A 20,105-nucleotide genomic window follows, 5' to 3' on the forward strand; every position below is an offset into this window, starting at 1 on the left:
TTGTTTAGGCCTACTTCCATTACTGAGTTTTGGGGACTATCAAAATGGGATATTTGTTAATCTGACTTTATGATTAATGATAATCAGCATTTAATTCAAACATGCAGTTCTATTACAGGTGTATAGTCATGTTGACTTCTCATTTTGATGAATATGCATTCCATAAAAATACAAGAATGAAAAGTTAGGCTAGGCCACTGTTGTCACTTTCTCTCAATATATAAAAGCAGTTAATTACTAAGTTAATCTGATGTTGGTTTTTCATTTATTATTAGAGTGATACAATTAAGTAAATGAAGTTAGGTTCTGTTAGCATATACAAATAAGTCAATTAGGCTTACATGTGTAGGAGCTTTTGTCTAAATATCTAGATCTATTAAACAAGATTAATAACCATAGGCCTACTTTAACTAAACTTTAGTATTGAATTATGTCTAATTTAGTAAATCTTATTGAAGGTAATATGGCTAGCAATATAAGAGTCGCAGTAATTGGTTCTGGTGCTGCTGGGCTTTGTGCTTTACGTCATCTAATAGCCAAACCACATGTATTTGAAGCCGTTTGTTTTGAAAAAGGTAATCAAGTGGGTGGTACGTGGATTTATACAGATAAAACTGGAATAGATGAAAATGGTTTACCAATACATTCTAGTATGTACAAACATCTAAAGTAAGTTTTACTTACGGTACATTGTTCTCAAACTTATATTATGAAGATGTAAACATGTTATCTAGCAATGGAAATTTTAAAACAATTTTATTTTTTCAAAAATAAAAAATTGTTATCAAAAGAATTAAACAATCAGAGTTTTAATGCCAAACTATTTTCAAATATGGTTTAATATAGGCTACCCATTTTACTATTCACCCTTTGTCTTGAAAGTGGCATGATACACTTATCCATGGATTATTATTTCTACTATATGTTTGTAAATTTAGCAAGGATTTTAAATTAGTAGATGTAGGCTAGGAGTTTGGTCGTTAATATGATCAGTATTCCTTCTAAAAGATTTCAAATTTCAAATGTTACTTTTTTTCAGGACCAATCTTCCAAAAGAAGTTATGGCATTTCCAGACTTTCAATTTAATGCGAATCTTCCTTCATTTATTGGTCATGAAGAGGTTTTGAGATATTTAGAAAGTTATAGTAACTTTTATGGTTTATCATCATATATTAAGGTTAATTTCTTTCGACTTAGTTTGATTTTATTTTTTTACATATCATCAAAATTATCCCTTTTCTAAAGAGTGTCATGAGCATCTTAGTATAGCACTGTTCTTTGTCAAGTAATTTTTTGTTTTACAAGCATTAAAGATTTCTTTTCTAAATCTGATAGGACTTTAAATTTTTGTATCTAAACAGTTTGACCTTTAATTTTTGGTATAGATATTATTTTAAAAACACTTGTCCATTTAAAAATATCTTCTGTACAAGCAAATACTTATTATCCACATATATGTATAATTATAGTTTAAAACTTATGTTTTACGAGTAAATCCTATCAAAGACCTGAAAGATAAAACAAAGTGGGAAGTATCTTACACTAATACTACTGATAAAAAGGAAGAAAATAACCAAACTGAAATATTTGATGCTGTTATTGTTTGTAATGGGTAATGGATTGATTTTGTATAATTTAAATGAAATGTGAACTTTTAAACCTTTTTGCTCAATTCAATCCACAAAAATGGTGCCAAGTTGTGAAGTAACTCTACAAGAATTAAGAAGCGAGTTGAAAGGCATTGAAGGTATTAAGCTGTGGATTTGTTTTGTTGCTCATCAAGGTGTCAAATATTGATAAGCAATTTGTCCCTTTTTCAAGTTTTCTGTTTATAGCATTTTTAAAAAAGCAAAAATTTAATTTTCAGTCATTATTCTGATCCAATTTATCCTTCATTGCCTGGTATTGAAAAATTTAAAGGGGAAATAATCCATAGTCATAATTATCGTGATGAAGAATCTATGAGAGATAAAGTGGTAATGGTATTAGGTGCTGGTGCCTCTGGTCAAGATATAGCCATTGAAATTTCTTCAACAGCTAAAAATGTAAGTTTTAATTCACAGGACAATGAAGCACAATGTCTAAATTTCATTTCTACTCTTTATATATTTCTCTTTTTCTAATATAGCCTACAACATAATGAAAATATTAAATGGCTTATTCACTAAAAATTCATGTTCAAATAATTCTTGAAAGTAATTTGTAATATTTTATTCATCTTCTCTTGTTTATTTAAGGTTTATCTAAGTCACAATAAAGCTCCACTTACTTCTATTCTGCCAGCCAATGTTGAACAGAAATCAGGGATACAAGAAGTAAAAGACACAAGTGTAATATTCAAGAATGGTGAAATCTGTGATGCTGATGTACTTTTATTATGTACAGGCTATTATTTTACATTTCCATTTTTAACAGAAAAGTGTCATTTAAGTATAAATGATGAAAGAGTTACTCCCCTTTATAAACATGTAATACACACTGAACTACCTAGTTTGTCCTTTATTGGTATCTGTAAGACAATTTGTCCCTTTCCTCTTTTTAACAACCAAGTTCAGTTTGTCTTAGGTAGTTTAGATGGTACATTTTCCTTACCATCTGAGGAGGAAATGAATAAAGATACTCAAAATGATTTTGAGAAACGTTTATCAGAAGGTTTACCACCACGATATGCCCATCATATGGGACCTCGCCAATGGAATTATAATCAGCAGTTGGAAAATATTGCCAATCTCAAACCTATACCGAGAAGTGTACAAGTTCTTTATGACATGGTGCATAAAAAACGGGTTCAAAATCTACCAGGGTATAAAAAAGTTAACTATAAAATGGTTGGTCCGGAAGAATTTGAAACTATTGAACCTGTGTAAGAACATTATAAGTGTTTATTTTCTTTGTGATATGATATATTTTAAAACACAATTAATTTTTATGTGTCGTATGGTATTATGGTATATGATTTTATTTTCTTGACAAAATTTGGCATGTTGCTTGCACAATAATATCGGTTTTGAAACAGCAAGTTTATTTTGATAGTAATATTGAATCTTTAAAATACAATATTGAATAAAATATAAATAAAATGAAATAATAAATCATGAAGACAATTATAGTTTAATGAAGTAGATTTTGAAATCAGATGTTTTCATCAAACAGAAAGGTTTAGATTGGTTGACTAATGTTTTATCACAATCTCTAAAAAAAGCTGTTTTCAAATTTTTTTTAAAATATTGAAATCAAATGGTACCATATGGGCACAATGATATAATTAATAATATTGTACATATAGTTTTAAGTAAGGTTATTATTGTTATTTCTACAAATGAGAGTAAAATTTAAATTTGATAAATTGTAATTAGGACATTTAATTATAGTATTGTTATTGATTATATTGTTATAATAAAAACCAATGAAATAAGTCATTAATTGTTTATTTGTCAATGAGTTCATGAGCAAATTCGTTAGCAACTGACATGAACTGAAGAATCACAAAGTGGAAAATCATTGTATATCAAGGGCGGTTACCTATCTGTGTCAAATCAAAATATAGTTGATTTAATCACACACGAAGATCAAGTTCGAATTTGAGCTATTTTCGACAGTTAGAAGCAGAGTTATTGCCCTTGCCCCAAAATCTTGAATATGCTATTACTCTTAGTTTTCAACCGATTTTGATGAAACTTAAAATGGATGTTATTGGACCTTAATCAAAAGGTTTGAGAAAGTCTAGTTTACTTCTGATTAAATTTAAGGCTTTTTCAAGATTTAGGCCTCTTACGTCAGTTTTGAGGAGTTATCGCCTTTTAACCTGTATACAGTAAGTGCTTCTATCAACATCAATTGCTCGTAAACACTCTGTCCGTCCATCGGTCTGTCAACTTTTGCTTGTAAACGCTCTAAAAACTAGATTTTTTGATGGAATCAAATGAAATTTGGTATGTGTATACATATTCATGGAAATCTGTTAGAAGCAGTTATTGCCCTTGCCCCAAAATCTTGAATATGCTATTACTCTCTTAGTTTTCAACCGATTTTGATGAAACTTAAAATGGATGTTTTGTTTTTATCATCCGCATGCCGTGAAGGGCGTATATGGCTGTGGTCCACTATCTTTATTCTGGTGCTAAACCACTAACAAATACAATTTTGTTATATATAACACATTCAAGATGCTAGAAAAAATGATGAAATAGTACAACTCATTATCATCAATTGTTATTATTTTAAAATGAGTTACAATAATTCACTAGCCTACCCCTGACCTGCTAATCAAGAGGATAAGGTTTCATCGCAAAATAATTTACAGAGTAACAAGTATCAGATTTTTCATGATGGTCATTCATTATATTCATCAAATTATAGCAAAGGACTTGATAACATTGTCTAGTATCATCACTTAATATAGTATGTTTAGAAGTTAGAGTGATTGAATGGTAAGTTACTATACAATAGAAGGCAATGGCACAGGAGTAACTTGCCATCATATCTTCACTTTGCTATTGGTCACAAGGTTGCGATAATTTACAGTGTCAGATATGACACCATTATTGTCCACAGTTGCTTTTCTCTGGTAACATGTCATCTTTCTCAGATATGACATCATTATTGTCTGATATTTGTTTGCCTCTAACTGGTAACATGTCATCCTTCTCAGATATGACATCATTATTGTCTGATAGTTGTTTGTCTCTAACTGGTAACATGTCACCCCATAATAGAATTCTACTGCATCTATACAAATCTCTACAAAATCAGAATTGTAAAGTAAATCAAAAAGACATAGATGTAAACTGTATTTTAAGATCATGATAACAATGTAGATCTGATTATAAGGTTTAATAACCTTATATTTAATACTCTATCACCAGAGGTTAAGCCTACATGCCTTCACCTTTGCTTTCGCAACATAAAATTTGCGAATTTAAAAAAATATTCTATATTCTACTGGTAAACCTTTAAACTCTTCTTGTCTTACACTGTCTCTAGTTGTATAAAACAACCCTGGTACAACATATAAAATAGTCAACTTACTTTTCATGTTCTTGTGAACTAATAACTGCATGATGTAATTTACCATTTGAACAACATAAATGACAATGTGTACATGATTTCATTTTAAATGGCTCATCTACAATCCTTGGAAAAGATTCTGCAAGTAAAAAGTACATACAATTTCTATGAATATTTTTGAATAATTGAAAGAAAAGTATTGCATAAAGTCACAAGGATTGTTTTAATTATTTTCATAAATTTATTAGACATGTCTTGGAAACTGGAATTTTTATCTAAACTAATCAATAATATTGTTCATAGCTCACCATCGAAATTCAAAACAATTGCATTTGAAAGTTAAAAAGAATGACACACTATTTCTTGAGAACACACCATTATATAGAAGATACCTTGCCAGGTAATATACGCCCACTAGCAGCTTTGATTTTGAATAAAAATATTCAGCAGTACAGTAACAATCACCAGTATGAAATATTCAACCTTCAGACATACACTTCTTTTGAACTCTTTAGGGTGATACTGAATAATATTGAGTATGAGTTTTTGCCTTGTTCTTGAAAATGTGTTCAATTTTTAGCTCATGAAAACTCTAGAAGACTGAATAAAAAAACAAGTTTTGTCAAAATCCAGCAAGAATCAAGCCTTTTAGTGTTTACAGGGTTCATACAGCACTTTGCCTCAAAAATTCAAAGACTTTTCAAGGACTCTGGGCTTTGAAATTAAAGGACTTTTCAAGGATATTAGTCTGACAGAATACACATGTACCTTACTTCTGAACTGTGAAATCAATAAAGATAGTTAATATTTGTGAATGGGGTTAATGATAAAAATATACACAATACACAACTCAAAATTCAAGGACTTTTCAAGAGAAAATAGGTTTTTTATGGTGTTTTCAAAGACTTTTTTTGAAATCAAGGTTTTTCAAGGCAACCCTGGTTTAAGAGCTAAATTTGAAAGCGTTTTCAAGAACAAGGGCAATAACTCATACTAAATATTTTCAATAGGGTTCATCCTTGGGTGATTATGAACACTCATGCAAAGTTTCGTTAAAATCCATCAAGAATTGTTACTTCTAGAGTGTTTACGAGCTAAAAATTGAATGTGTTTTCAAGAACAAGGGCAATAACTTATACTAAATATTTTTCTTCTGATTTCAATAGGGTTCATCCTTGGGTGATTACGAACACTCATACGAGCAATTGTGGACGGACAGACGGATGGAAATTTACGCCCCCCATTTTATGTGGGCGTATAAAAAATGATTTATATTGTAACATTATAATGCATCATAATGAGTAATTTTTGTTATATGAAGTTCATTGCTTGAAACTGGTAAAAGATAGCTTGCCAGGCAAGGTAACATAAGCCCACTGGCAGCTGTCAGAAATGATTAAACAGTCTTCAGTGACTACAGGGTTGCACAATATAGCTAATAGAGTGAAACGTCAAGTCAGACACGATATTTCGGTGAAATATTATCCGATCATCGCAAAAATCGATAGGGATCATCTTCATAATGACATTGACATACAAAATAAAAATCAAAAGAATCTGTAAACAATTGTAGCCTGTAGAGTGAGCACGAGTTGCACAATATAGCTAATAGAGTAAAACGTCAGGTCAGACACGATATTTCGGTGAAAAATTATCCGATCATCATGAAAATCGATAGATCATCATGAAAATCAATAAGGATCATCTTCGTAACGACATAGACATACAAAATAAAAATCAAAAGAATCTGTAAAAAATTGTAGCCTGTAGAGTGAGCACGAGTTGCACAATATAGCTAATAGAGAAAAACGTCAAGTCAGACACGATATTTCGGTGAAAAATTATCCGATCATCATGAAAATCAATAGAGATTATCTTCATAATGACATTGACACACAATATAAAAATCAAAAGAATCTGTAAAAAATTGTATCCTGTAGAGTGAGCACGAGTTGCACAATATAGCTAATAGAGAAAAACGTCAAGTCAGACACGATATTTCGGTTAAAAATTATCCGATCATCACGAAAATCAATCTTCATAACAACATTGACATACAAAATAAAAATCAAAAGAATCCATAAAGAACTGTAGCCTGTAGAGTGAGCACAAGCCAAATGTGAACGGACGGACGGACGGACCGACGGGGTGATTACAATATACGCCCATCTTACATGTGGGCGTATAAAAAAGGTTCTAATTTCATAATTTTCTCAACATACACTTATTTTTTTTAACTCTATATCATCTGTGGTTAGATTGACAAACTACTGGTAGGTGACTTATCAGTAACCTTCAGTTGCTTTCAAGTTTGCTCCTTTTAAAATTTTTCTTTACAAAATAACTAACCTGTGTTAGGTTTAGGACCAACTCTAAAAATAATATAACTAAAATATTCTGTCTCTAGCCCTTCCTGTAATTTATAAATATTGATTAAAACAGTCAAATGTTTTTCTGTCCATGCTCAAATTTAGGAGTAGGCTACATTAGATAATGGAAACAGATTTTATTCAAGATTAAGATCAATCTGAAGATTCTTATTTTCAATCTTCCTGTATCCTAAATTTTCCTTAACATTGAAGAAAATTCTGACTTCACCGACAGTGCTTCAGAAATCGACCATGGGTGTCAGCTTTGACCAAATATACAAATTACTTACAGGTTCCATCTGGTCAAGATCAGTATATCTGGCTTCAAAAAAACAAGGAGAGTTTTTTTCTTTTAATTTAGGACAAGGCTCATGGTGAGGACACTATAAATATAACATTTGTTGATTTTGTTAAATACTGTTAATATCATGAAAACAAAGCCACTTCAAGCAAATATTGATAGAGATATTTAATCATGCCAAGTAACATACACCATTTTGTAGGCTTAAATGCAAGCTTTATCCCTCTTATTTCGGATATTCTATTTCTATAAGGCTCTTTGTGTTTGCCTACCAGTGAAAACAATAATATGAGCGAAGGCATTAGGAATAACTGACATATAATACAGACATACCTTATATGATTCTGTTCTATTCAAGCAAATAATTAGCCATTTCTTTTCATTATATAACAATATATTTTAGAATATAATTAGGTACTTACGGGAGAAAATATATGGCCTTTCTTTGATTGTTTTGATAACTTTAATAAATGCTGTCTTGTTTCATGTATCAATGCAAACCCTGAATAGCTGCCTTTTTCTACAATAACCTGTCAAATATATGATATATCTCAAACAAAATGAAATTCTTGAGTCAGAAAAATCATCCTCTGCTTGCCTTTAACATGCCCAAATTTATCTGTCCAACTTCATTTTTTGATCAATACATACTAAGAGCATAAGGGTTATTAAAACTGGGTTAATATACCTAGAACAAAAAGATAAGCGCCACCAGATTTTGAACCATTGTTTCACAAATGAATGCAATTGACAATCATACTTGATAACAGAGATGTATATATTGGGACCTAATGTTGAAAACAATATTTATTTGTGAAAAAATCAACAACAGGAAGTGGATGAATGTAAATTATATTGTCTTTATAGCCCAAAATGCAAAGTATCTGTTTTTCATCAGTCTTTGAATGTCCTGTTGAGGAATTTGCTGCCTCTCCTTCTATTTTCAACCATAGATCACAATGGTAAATATCAAGGTGGTAAATATTTAAGAATCAAATTCAAATCTGATAATAATAAAAACTAAAATACCAAATAATTTTCAGTCCTATTCCATAATGATTCTATCAACTTTGCTCTTTCTTGTTCACTTTTAATCTCCATTAAAGTATATGTAGAAATAACTAGATCAAACTTGAAATACAAAAAAAAATGTTTTATAGCTTCAAAGTAATATTTCTGGTAAGAATATCGAAGGCAATGCAGTTTTAATCATTATGAAGACCATGCCCTCAAAATAAAAAGGAGCATGGTACTTTTTTTCCAAGTTTCTTAAAGGGGACAAATTTCTATCCATGAAAATGATTTTTTGATACAAGAGGGGTTGCCTTCACTCTTACATAATTCAGGAATTTCTTGCATGTTTTCATAATTACAAACTAAAATGTTAAAATGGCTGTGTGCAAATGTGTTGTTTGGTATTTATTATCTTGGTCCTTAATAAAAGGTTTATCTGCTCAAGGGAAACTCAGTAGAAATATGTGATAGTTTTAAATGTTGAAGAAGAATGCAAATCAATGTAAAATGTTATCATTTTCTCAAAAGTTCATAAAATTAACTCCCAATAATTACACAATATAAATTATTCATTTTGACGAGTAATTCTTTTTAATATTACCTTATAATCAGCTGGCAGTTTGTTTCTAAATACAACAGGTACCTTCATATATCCATCTTCTTTTCCATCTGAAAAATCAATGACATGTCAATACTTATTACTGGCAAATACTGGGATACAAAATGATTTTAAAATTCATTAAAGGGACAGGTTCACAATTTTCAGGGTTGATTCAAGTAATTATTTCAAAAATATCTCAAACTAGGAATTTCACTTCCTATTTCTATATATGGCTGAGCCTCGAGAATAGATTACCATCATTTAAACTTTCAAATATGGATAATTCTTGACATACATTGATTTGAATTCTCAAATTTTGACTGTGAGCTGTGAACACTATTAATGATTGGCTTAACTATAAAATTCCTGTTTTTGAGATTAAGGTATAATGGGCCCTTTAACCATTTTCATTAACCAGACACATAGCCAAAGATATCTAACTTATTACCTTGTAACAGAAGTCTGGCTACAGTATTCATATCACTAGAATAATCCACACAATAAAATTCTGTTATTCTTTTCCATAACTTAGTACTTGCCCTATCAAAATAGATGTTCAATATTCATATGTCACAAGGCACCACTTTTCAGAACAATTTAATCTTAAAGTATCTATATTTTGTTCAACTTACACATGATGATAAACATATCAAGTTTTAAGAACATCCTTATGTCAATAACTCAAGAAAATCCAACAAAGGCATGCAACTAGTCACTATTCAACAGAAGGCACAGGGTTAAAGTTGTGTTTTCATGTTAAGATAAAATGAATTAAAATCAAAGAAAATTGTAGTAAGCCATTCTCGAATTATTAGATCATGGTGTTTGATTACCATCTAGAATTGTGTTGTTGTATGTTTCAATCATACAGGTCATGTGCTATGGCCAACAAGACAAGAGAGTAGTTTTGTAAACAATACTTACCAAACAGATGTTCCTAATCCTGAACCAAAATCAAGCATTGAATGTGGTTGGAAGTCTTCATCTCTTAAATTTATCTTTTAAATGAAGGTAAAGACATAGTTTTACTCAAATTGTTCAAAGAGACAGCTGCACTATATTGGGGGCTGATTTGAGTCTTGAATAAACAGTGGTGAACCTAAAGTCATGCATATAAGGATTCAACATCAAATTTCATCAAAATTAAAAAAATAATTAAAATTGGTTTGTTTCAATTTCTTTTATGAATCCACAACCTTGACCCATATTTCATGAGTAACCAACTTGACAATGGCTACCAAATGTGTCACCTATTTTCGTATACAATGATTGATCTATAAATAAGTTGAGAAAAACACTTTGTATGGAAACCCAGTGATATAATTATCTTCTCTTAGTATTTTTAACTAATGACAATTCGTTCAAAGAACAATGATTTAAAAAAAAAATTAGTGACAAAATAAGGCAAGTAAAAAGTGAAAGGTAATTTATTGCTTAAATTCATTGAAACAACATAAGAATATGGTCCACATTTTCTGCTGACAAGAAGTTTGTCATGTGACTTGGTTCACTGGAAATATCTTCTAGTGTATGACACTTGGAATTCCGATTACAGCTTGGAATTATAAAGGAAAGGAAATTTGGCCGATAAAAACATTGTGATATTTGGTATTAACCGATATCCGGCATTTTGTATGTGTTAGAAATAAAAAATAAATTTGACGTTTCTTTGAATAAACAAGAAAATTCTGCTAGTTGACATTGTACAGACAACCCATATATTTCAAAACAAGCAAATGCAGAGGTCGTGCAAGGTCGCACATGTGAATTATTAATTATTTCCGAAGATGCACGAAATTAGTTTATTTGACTTGATGTATATATAATAGTCTTCAGAAGTAAGAAAGAGGTTACAAAAATCGCATAATTCCTTCAAAAATATCTCAAATAAGAATTTTCTTTTTTCTACAAATGGTAGTGTCTCAACTTTCAAACAGACAATTCATGGAAATGAAGGCTCAAATTTAGACAGTGAGTTGTGTACACCACTGATTGGCTTGGTTAAAAAAGTTTTGATTCTGAGACTAAGGTATGAGACTCATGCAACTGTCCCTTTAATGAATAATAATCAATGAGTGTTATATACTTTATATAATGAAATATCAATAATTCTAAAAGAAAGATTAAAGAGAAAGTTGCATTTTTAAATTCTGGGCTGTGTTCTGGGTTTTTTGTTCATACAATCATGGTAATTTTTGCATATGAACCAGATAACATTTTTAACAAGGAAACAATGACAAGCAAAAAAGAGGTTCAGCTATCTACTGCCTAAATCAGCATCAAATAATACATCAATAAAAGACTTACTTCTCTGAGACAAGAGTGAATAGATGAATAATCACCACATAATCTGGCTGCTAAATACTGAATAACTTTTGGTCCACTATACCTGAAATATTTTTATTGCAATCTATATTTTACTGAAATACCAGAAAAAAGAACATAACATGCACCATTTACCTATTTAAAAAACAAGACACTTTTCTGAGTTGTTAACTGACGATTACATAGTATGTAAGTCAAAATAAACAGTCTTTTTTACAGGCCCCGCACGCTCCAAATCTATTGATTGACATTTTGAAGTAGTTAATAAATAAGGACTCACTCCACTAAAACATTTTATGCAAATGATTGTATAGGAATGTAGTCCAGGCTATTTTTAGAAATCTTCTTTCTCTCTCCTTTTTGGAATGTAGTCCAGGCTATTTTTAGAAATCTTCTTTCTCTCTCCTTTTTGGGGTTTTTGCCTGCCTATTTTTGGGTAAAATTTGGTCTAGATTTGGAATTTGATGTCTGAAATTGCATTATCTTTCAGATTTGGTGAGATGATGAGAGACTTAAAGGCGGAAGGCTAATTCTAAAAATAGTCGTTTTGTGAAGTGCCAAAGTCTAGCGAATGAGTATAACCGGTAGGAGTCTACTTTCAATTTTAGTAGCTCAAAATTTTCATGGTCATCATATAATGAATTTTTTAGGAGACATTGAGAATTGGTCAGGCTTTCATTTGACATATTGGAAAGCTTTCAACGAGATTTCTGGAAAAAGTTATAGAAGGTTGAATTTCGTGTTTTAACATGGGAAGAGATGGCAAATGAATTAGTGGAGTGAGACCTGTCTGGTAAGGTCATTTATTTTTTAAAATTGATATTTTTCAAAAAGTAGGGTTAGGGTTAGTTTAATGCTGGCTTTGACACTTCTGTTGCCAGATTTTAAAGTTGTAGTATAAAAGAGAACACGTTATTAAGAAAAAGACTGATTTTTCTTTTCTTTTTTCATTTCAAGGCAAATTATACATTTAAATATCATTTCGAATGTGAATAAGAATGATCATCTTCCAACTGCTGCAAAGCACTAGGTAAAATTTTGTCTAATTGTCCTTTTCTGTACCCACTGTCAGTTGAATTGAATTTTTTATATTTTGCAAATTCATGGATATTTCTTCCTCGAGCGAGAAGCTTTCTTCTCTTAACTTCTAGTCTTGTTTCATAATCTCTATGGAACACTGATTTCTTCTGAATACTGCTTAGTGCTTATAAACTCTTAGGGGACAATTTTGCCCCTAAAAACTCTGCTTTTGTCTGTGTTGCCTCCTTTATCCCAATATTTGATCGAAGAATAGTCGATGATAGCCGCCCAATAGAATTTCTTCCATATTTGACACTCTTTGGAAGCGAAATGTTTATGGATCGATTTATTGACTCACGTTTTTGAGTGTCAGTCTTATAACGGGTTTTGTCAATGGCTTCTTCACTTAATCTTATTTTCAAAAGTTCATTTAACAGAAACTTATCATTGTCATTCATTTCCAGGCTCGTTAAGTTGTTTGAAGCCAGAAACATGGATCAATTCCACCAGTTGTTGCTGTGACCGCCACTACAGACCACAGAGTTGGAACGGCACTTGGAACAGTCTCCATCGTAGCACATAACAGTTGCTTGTAGTATTTTCGGTAGCTGTTTTTTCAGTTTGTCCACATCTCCGCAGTAAGTAGAGTACATCTCTTTGATCATAAGGCTACACCTAGATTTTATGTCCTGACTCAAAGTTTTCTTTTGATTTGTTTTTTCAACTTTTGTTTTGCCTCTGAACATTCCGTCGCTAAAATAAGCCTTAAAACATTGGCGAAACTGAGATGCACTAAGATGGGCTGGGTCAGCTAGTCTTTCAACTTTCCACATAGGATGTAAAGTTCTCATTGCCTCTTCAATTCCGGTAGCTGACGTTGAATCTCCGTCTGTTGTGGCAAACTTGATAAGCACCCCTTGAATAGATAAATCTTCACCAATTATTCTCCCCATTTCTCTCTCAGATAAAGGTGCATGTCTTGTCAGATTTGCTGTGCATCCCTCGTGTCCTGGACAGTTGACAGTAATGCCTGTGTTTCTTAGCCACGCTCCAGTCCAACAAAGTTTATTTTGCATACAGCACTTATGATATATTTCTTATCTGTGTTTGTCTCACAAGCAATGCCGATTGATTGGGATGCTCCTTGTCCGGGTTTCTTGCTGTGTCCTATGGTCAGACAATTGTACCGGCCATCCAAAGCCACATTTATCACGTTAGGGTTGGAAGCACCTCTTCGTCTATTGACATTTTTCACCTCTTCCACCTTAGTTCTCATGCTTTCATTGTTCAAGTCAGTTGTCTTTGAACTCACATAACTGGATAACTTGGACATACCACTTTCAGCTGGTGGGGTAATGTCTAAATCTGCTAGTAGAAGCCTAGTCCTTGAATTGCCTAAAGGCATGTCTAGCAATCCAGCTTGTAAGTTAATGTTTACTGCAGCCGCTTTCCTACCTCTTTTGCCAGTCGTGATTTCCCTGTATAATTTTACCACAGGAGAGATGTATCCACAATTGAGGCATTTCAGTGAATATTTCCATCCAATTCCCCATTTTTCTTCTGTGTTGATCTTAAATTGTGGTACTGCACACACCTCGGCCTCTTCGTCTGCATGAGTCTGAATGGCTATATTCCACATTTCTACCATTTTTTCCACATTGATTATCCTGTTGCCTGAGATTTCATTTTGATCAAAACTGCTTTCTTTTTTTTCAGGCCTTGGTCGTAAAACCCTGTGACTACCTGGAGAGTCTAGTTCAATATTCACATAGCTCAATTCTTGGTCTTCATACACTGCAGAGGTAGATGGAAGATCATAGTCGTACTCAGTTTGTGTCACCTCACTAACTTTCTTTACATAACCAGGTAAAAAATGTGAACTTTTTCGTTTTCCTGTCGCCTTTCATATTGAGAGTTTTGAATGGAAATGAGTAAATTTCTCATTTTTGCTAAATATATATTATTTTGAGACTTGAGGAGGTGAAAATATCAGCAGAATGATATATTGAAGACAGAATGAATAGACAGAGAAATCATTTATTTGTATTTACTATGTGGACTGATTTTGGTTTCTGGGGTTTAGGGATCATAAACCTTAATGAGTTATGTAATGATTGTAACTTTAACACACTACCTAATGGATATATGGTCTTTTAAGATTCATTCTTAAAAACATTTGGTTCCATGTTATTTCTATTTCTGCAATTGTCATTAATTTAAGAAGTACTGTGGTTTTTGAAGTAGAAACAGGCTGAATTATGTGCGAAGTAAATGTGACGTAATAAATTTGACCCTTATTCTGTGTAATTTTTGTTTTTCAGGCTTGGTTTTGGTCAACATTCCTTAATCTTTTTACAGAATTGAATTATCTTCATAAATAAAAAAGTTCTGACCAATTCAGAATTGTACGTATACAAGCTTATACAGTGCATATATAGCTTATTATAGGAAAGAGGGGGCAAAAGTAAAAACACTACCACTGGTTTACTTTTAGGTTTATTTGCATAATTTTGGGTCAGGTTGTTCCACAGATGTTATAGAACAAATTAAAGCAAGAAAAAAAAATTAGCTACATATATAGGACTCACTTCACATTTTATGCAAATGATTGTATAGGAATGTAGTCCAGGCTATTTTTAGAAATCTTCTTTCTCTCTCCCTTTTGGGGTTTTTGCCTGCCTATTTTTGGGTAAAATTTGGTCTAGATTTGGAATTTGATGTCTGAAATTGCATTATCTTTCAGATTTGGTGAGATGATGAGAGACTTAAAGGCTGAAGGCTAATTCTAAAAATAGTCGTTTTGTGAAGTGCCAAACTCTAGCGGATGAGTATAACCGGTAGTAGTCTACTTTCAATTTTAGTAGCTCAAAATTTTCATGGTCATCATATAATGAATTTTTTAGGAGACATTGAGAATTGGTCAGGCTTTCATTCGACATATTGGAAAGCTTTCAACGAGATTTCTGGAAAAAGTTATAGAAGGTTGAATTTCGTGTTTTAACATGGGAAGAGATGGCAAATGAATTATGATAATGTGTGTGCGTGTAAAATAGAGTTATTTCCCCTTCCCCTTGAATATTTTAATAGTTATTTCCCTTGAGTTATTTTCGTACAACCGAAAGTGGTTTAATAATTCTCATCAAATTTTAAAATCACCGCTAAAAGCCATGGTTCTTTTTATATCACTTATAAGTCAGGTTGATTTTGACCATTAACCATTGGAAGATACATTAGTTTGCTGAAGGAATGAAGGAAGCACAATTAAACAAATTGTTGACACATTTTATGTTGACAATCAAAACATTAATCTTGATAGTCATTCCGGTTCTGCATACCTTGGACCGAAACAAGACAGTCTACAAGAATGTACCCTAAGTGCATCATTGTCAGAAGCGGTAAATATTCGCGCCTCTTGACGAAAGTGTGACCTGTTCACCTCTCATCTCAATATCAGACCAATATCAAACCAAACAAATGACGTTATTCTTATATATAACTCCGCTGGTTGACCTTTTCTAGTTCGACGAGGTCAACTTTCTGTAAACAATCTGATTGACAAAACGAAGTGTTCAATTCAGCTGGAATCGAAAGATCATGCAAAAGTTATTCTATTTTGGAAAAAATGTGTTGGACAAGAGCCGTATCTTTTGCAAAGAATGTATTTATCTGGAGCGCGGGGAAAAAGAAGTGCAGAATGATGTATTTGCAGGTAAGAAAATGAAAGTTGATTTTTCACACAACATTGGTTTGTTGACATTTTTGGTTTGGTCGCTCGTTGGGAATTTTTATTGGAAAAACTGGAATACTTCTAGCTTTTGATTAATTGTAAAACTAATACGCAGTTTTAAATAGATTGTTTATCAAAAAGTTCACATATAGGGCCTATAGACAAAAGTAAGGTCAATATCGTTGTATTAGGCTTACTCAAAATTGTGGTGTCTTTGTTATGCCAACTTTGTTTTAATGACATATTCTATTTAAAAAATTATTACGATTTACCCGAGTGTTTGAAGGGTTGCTCCTTATATGGTTTTTAAATACATGTGGGCTATAGGTAGAGCTACTACCTGTTATGAAAATAACAATTCATGTAATAAAGAAAGGTTTTATCAAGAATATATCTAGGCAACCACTCACAACTTTGAGTTTGATTGTAAATTCTTAATTCATGTAGGCCTACATAAAAAATTCACCGTTATGGAGCTGTTGTACATTTATTGAAAAATAATACATTTACAACTGCCACAGAAAGTGTAAAACTTCAAAGCAATTTTGTCCCATAGAACAGTTTGCAATAGAAATATAACAAGTGGTTGCCTAGCAAGATACGCCCACTTTCCTCATACATTTGCAGTATGTCAAGGGCAGTCACCTATCTGTGGCAAATCACACCAAAAATCTAATTTGTGCAAGATATTGTTGATTTAAACAAAGACACATTATTCAATAACATTCTGACATAAACTGTCACCTCTATCGCCAACAAATTTTGATGAGTTTTTACTAAAATCTGTTGATCAAAAAATTGTCAAATTCAATCTTGACTAAGATCCCATCATTATAAATGATCAAACCAAATTTCACTTAAATCGGATGAAAACTGTACTCTCTATTGTGTTCACAAACAAATTTTGACAAGTTTTTCATAAATCAAGGGCAATAACTCAAAAACCTTTCAATGAAATATAGCCCACTTCAGACTTGACCAAGATCTCATCATAATTAATATTCACACCAAATTTCAGTTAAATTGGATGAAAACTGTAGTCTCTATTGTGTCCTCAAACAAATTTTGACCTGTTTTTCAGTCAAGGGCAAGAACTCAAAAACCGTTCATCTAAAAACCATGAATATCGAACTTATTCAAGATCTCATCAATATAAATGATCACACCAGATTTCATTCGAATGAGATGAAAACTGTAGTCTCCATCACATTCACAAGCCAATTGTGGACAGACGGACGGACATGGGTGATGACAATATACGTCCACATTATAATGTGGGCGTATAAAAAAAAATTTGTGGAGTATTCTGTATATCTTATATTAATATTTTGATTATTACATAAACTTTATTTATTACCCATTTTCTTCAGGTTTGGTTCAGAACCTTATTTATATGAGAAAACATTCAAGTTTGATGAAAGCAAATTGTTACTGGTAAAGAAAATTATATCTTTGTTAAACTCCTAATGGAGAAGTATATGTCAAATTACAGAAGTTAAATATAGAGATGGTAGTTCTGTACACATTATATAAAACATAATTCCTGTCTGGACCACGAATTACAGATATTTTGTAAAACACGTATATCCTACTTGAATTGTTTAGTTCAAGTGGTATCTAGTCATCATTGATTCCAGAGAAGCAATCGTCTCCCAGATTTTCATTTTTCATTAAGGTCTTATTTGATGCATAATGGTGTAAGTTTGTTTGTTAGGGCAGTGGCTATCAAGTCGTGAATGTGCTCATCCTTGTTTTGGCCCCATCCCCTGTTGACAGCCCTTTTCAAATTAGAAAATCTGATAATTCCACCCACCCCTTCCCTTCCTCCGAATTTCCATTAAAGTCTAAGTCTGACCATTTATTTTCTCTAAATAACACCAACCAAGTTGAGAAAGAAAAAGGATCTTATGTCAATCTTCAGATTTTTTCATTCACTGATTACTTTGGTCGTGTGAATGTCTCAAATTGGAAACCGACAGATTCAGAACATGATTGATGTATGTTTGATGTATCAAGACTATTCTAGACTGGTAAATGTGAAATATAACCATATATTTCATATCTGCAACTGAATGTGTGTTAATTGAAAGTATTTGAAATATCTCCCTTTACAAGTTTAGCATTTTTGAATGTTGAGTGTATTTTTGTTGTTACCTTTGACTAACAGTTTTTTTTAACTGATTTATAACATTTGGGGAGACTGCACCATATATTCAACAAATCCTGAATGTTTCATGCCTCATAGAGTCTCAAAATATATTTCATAGCTCATTAAAGTTCTAGATTCGTATAAAAATCAAATCAAAATGCGCATATTTAAAAGCTGAAATATGGAGTTTAGTGGATTTTTAGTTAGCTATAACATATAGGAATGGATTTCAGGTGAGAAAAAGTAATCTCCAGGTTGTGCTACAGAAAGTGGTTTTAAGAGGCACAGTCCATGGCCTAATACATATTTCTTTGAGTCAATTTCATTCCCGTTTGAAAGTTTAAATTTCTTGAGACTCTGTCATATATAGAAAAGACTCATATGGAAATTCAAAGTGAAATTCATAGATTAGAGTATTTTTGAAGCAACTGTGCGATTTTCGTACATGTTTAGTAATTATATATTCAAGACCCAAATCAACCTCTGAAAATGGCGAACATGTCCCTTTAACTGAACTTATAAAACCAATATCACAAATTGATACGAAAGTTAGATAACTGCACACAAGATTTTACAACTTCATTCTGTATGAATAAACAAAGATAGCTTGCGTTGCAAGGTAACATACGCCCACTGGCAGCTGTCAGAAATGATAAAACAGTTTTTAGTGACTAACGTACGAATTTTCTCATATTGAAGAAATTATTTATGCTGAATAATTCCACAAAATTTTTTAAAATCAATACCAATAACCCAAATACAACAAACAATTAAATCACACAGCTCTAATCAAGGGCAAAAAACAACTTTTGACGAGTGTTTACAAAGTCAAGGGCAATAACTCAAAAAATGTTCATCAAAAATATCTCTTGTTAGAACTTGTCCGAGATCTTATCAATTCCAATGATCACACCAAGTTTCATCAAAATCGGTTGAAAACTGTAGCTTCAATTGTGCTCACAAACAAATTTTGACGCGTTTTTCGTAAGTGAATGGCATTAACTCAAAAACATTTCATCGAAAATATGTCAAGTTAGAACTTGTCCGAGATCTTATCAATTTCAATGATCACACCAAGTTTCACCAGAATCGGTTGAAAACTGTAGCTTCTATTGTGCTCACAAACAAATTTTGACGCGTTTTTACTAAGTCAAGGGCAATAACTCGAAAACCGTTCATCAAAAATGCATCAAGTTAGAACTTGTCCGAGATCTTATCAATTACAATGATCACAACAAGTTTCATCAGAATCGGTTGAAAAGTGTAGCTTCAATCCTGCTCACGAACTATTTTTAACAAATATTGACGCGTTTTTACAAAGTCAAGGGCAATAACTCAAAAACCGTTCCATCAAAAATGCGTCAAGTTAGAACTTGTCCGAGATCTTATCAATTCCAATGATCACACCAAGTTTCATCAGAATCGGTTGAAAACTGTAGCGTAAATCCTGCTCACAAACTATTTTTAACAAATTTCGACGCGTTTTAACAAAGTCAAGGGCAATAACTCAACAAACGTTCATCAAAAATGCGTCAAGTTAAAACTTGTCCGAGATCTTATTAATTCCAAAGATCACACCAAGTTTCATCAG

At 32.0% G+C, this 20,105-nt stretch overlaps 2 protein-coding genes across 2 annotated transcripts; one reads left to right on the forward strand and one right to left on the reverse strand.

Annotated features, from left to right (window-relative positions):
* Window positions 1-463: 463 nt before the first annotated feature.
* On the forward strand, window positions 464-2,868 carry LOTGIDRAFT_177635 (hypothetical protein; the record flags this gene model as incomplete). The annotated part of the gene is made up of 5 exons (XM_009068232.1): window positions 464-669; window positions 1,040-1,178; window positions 1,471-1,613; window positions 1,869-2,046; window positions 2,239-2,868. The coding sequence occupies 5 exons, from the start codon at window positions 464-466 to the stop codon at window positions 2,866-2,868; spliced, it is 1,296 nt and encodes a 431-aa protein (XP_009066480.1).
* Window positions 2,869-4,542: 1,674 nt separating this feature from the next.
* Window positions 4,543-14,286, reverse strand: LOTGIDRAFT_229745 (hypothetical protein; the record flags this gene model as incomplete). Its single annotated transcript, XM_009068233.1, has 12 exons — window positions 4,543-4,741; window positions 5,030-5,147; window positions 7,358-7,421; window positions 7,668-7,760; window positions 8,101-8,208; window positions 8,708-8,809; window positions 9,294-9,361; window positions 9,742-9,833; window positions 10,218-10,291; window positions 11,601-11,682; window positions 13,314-13,554; window positions 13,755-14,286. The coding sequence occupies 12 exons, from the start codon at window positions 14,284-14,286 to the stop codon at window positions 4,543-4,545; spliced, it is 1,773 nt and encodes a 590-aa protein (XP_009066481.1).
* Window positions 14,287-20,105: the final 5,819 nt, after the last annotated feature.

The sequence above is a fragment of the Lottia gigantea genome (genome assembly GCF_000327385.1).
Source record: "Lottia gigantea unplaced genomic scaffold LOTGIsca_9, whole genome shotgun sequence".
NCBI lineage: Eukaryota > Metazoa > Mollusca > Gastropoda > Lottiidae > Lottia > Lottia gigantea.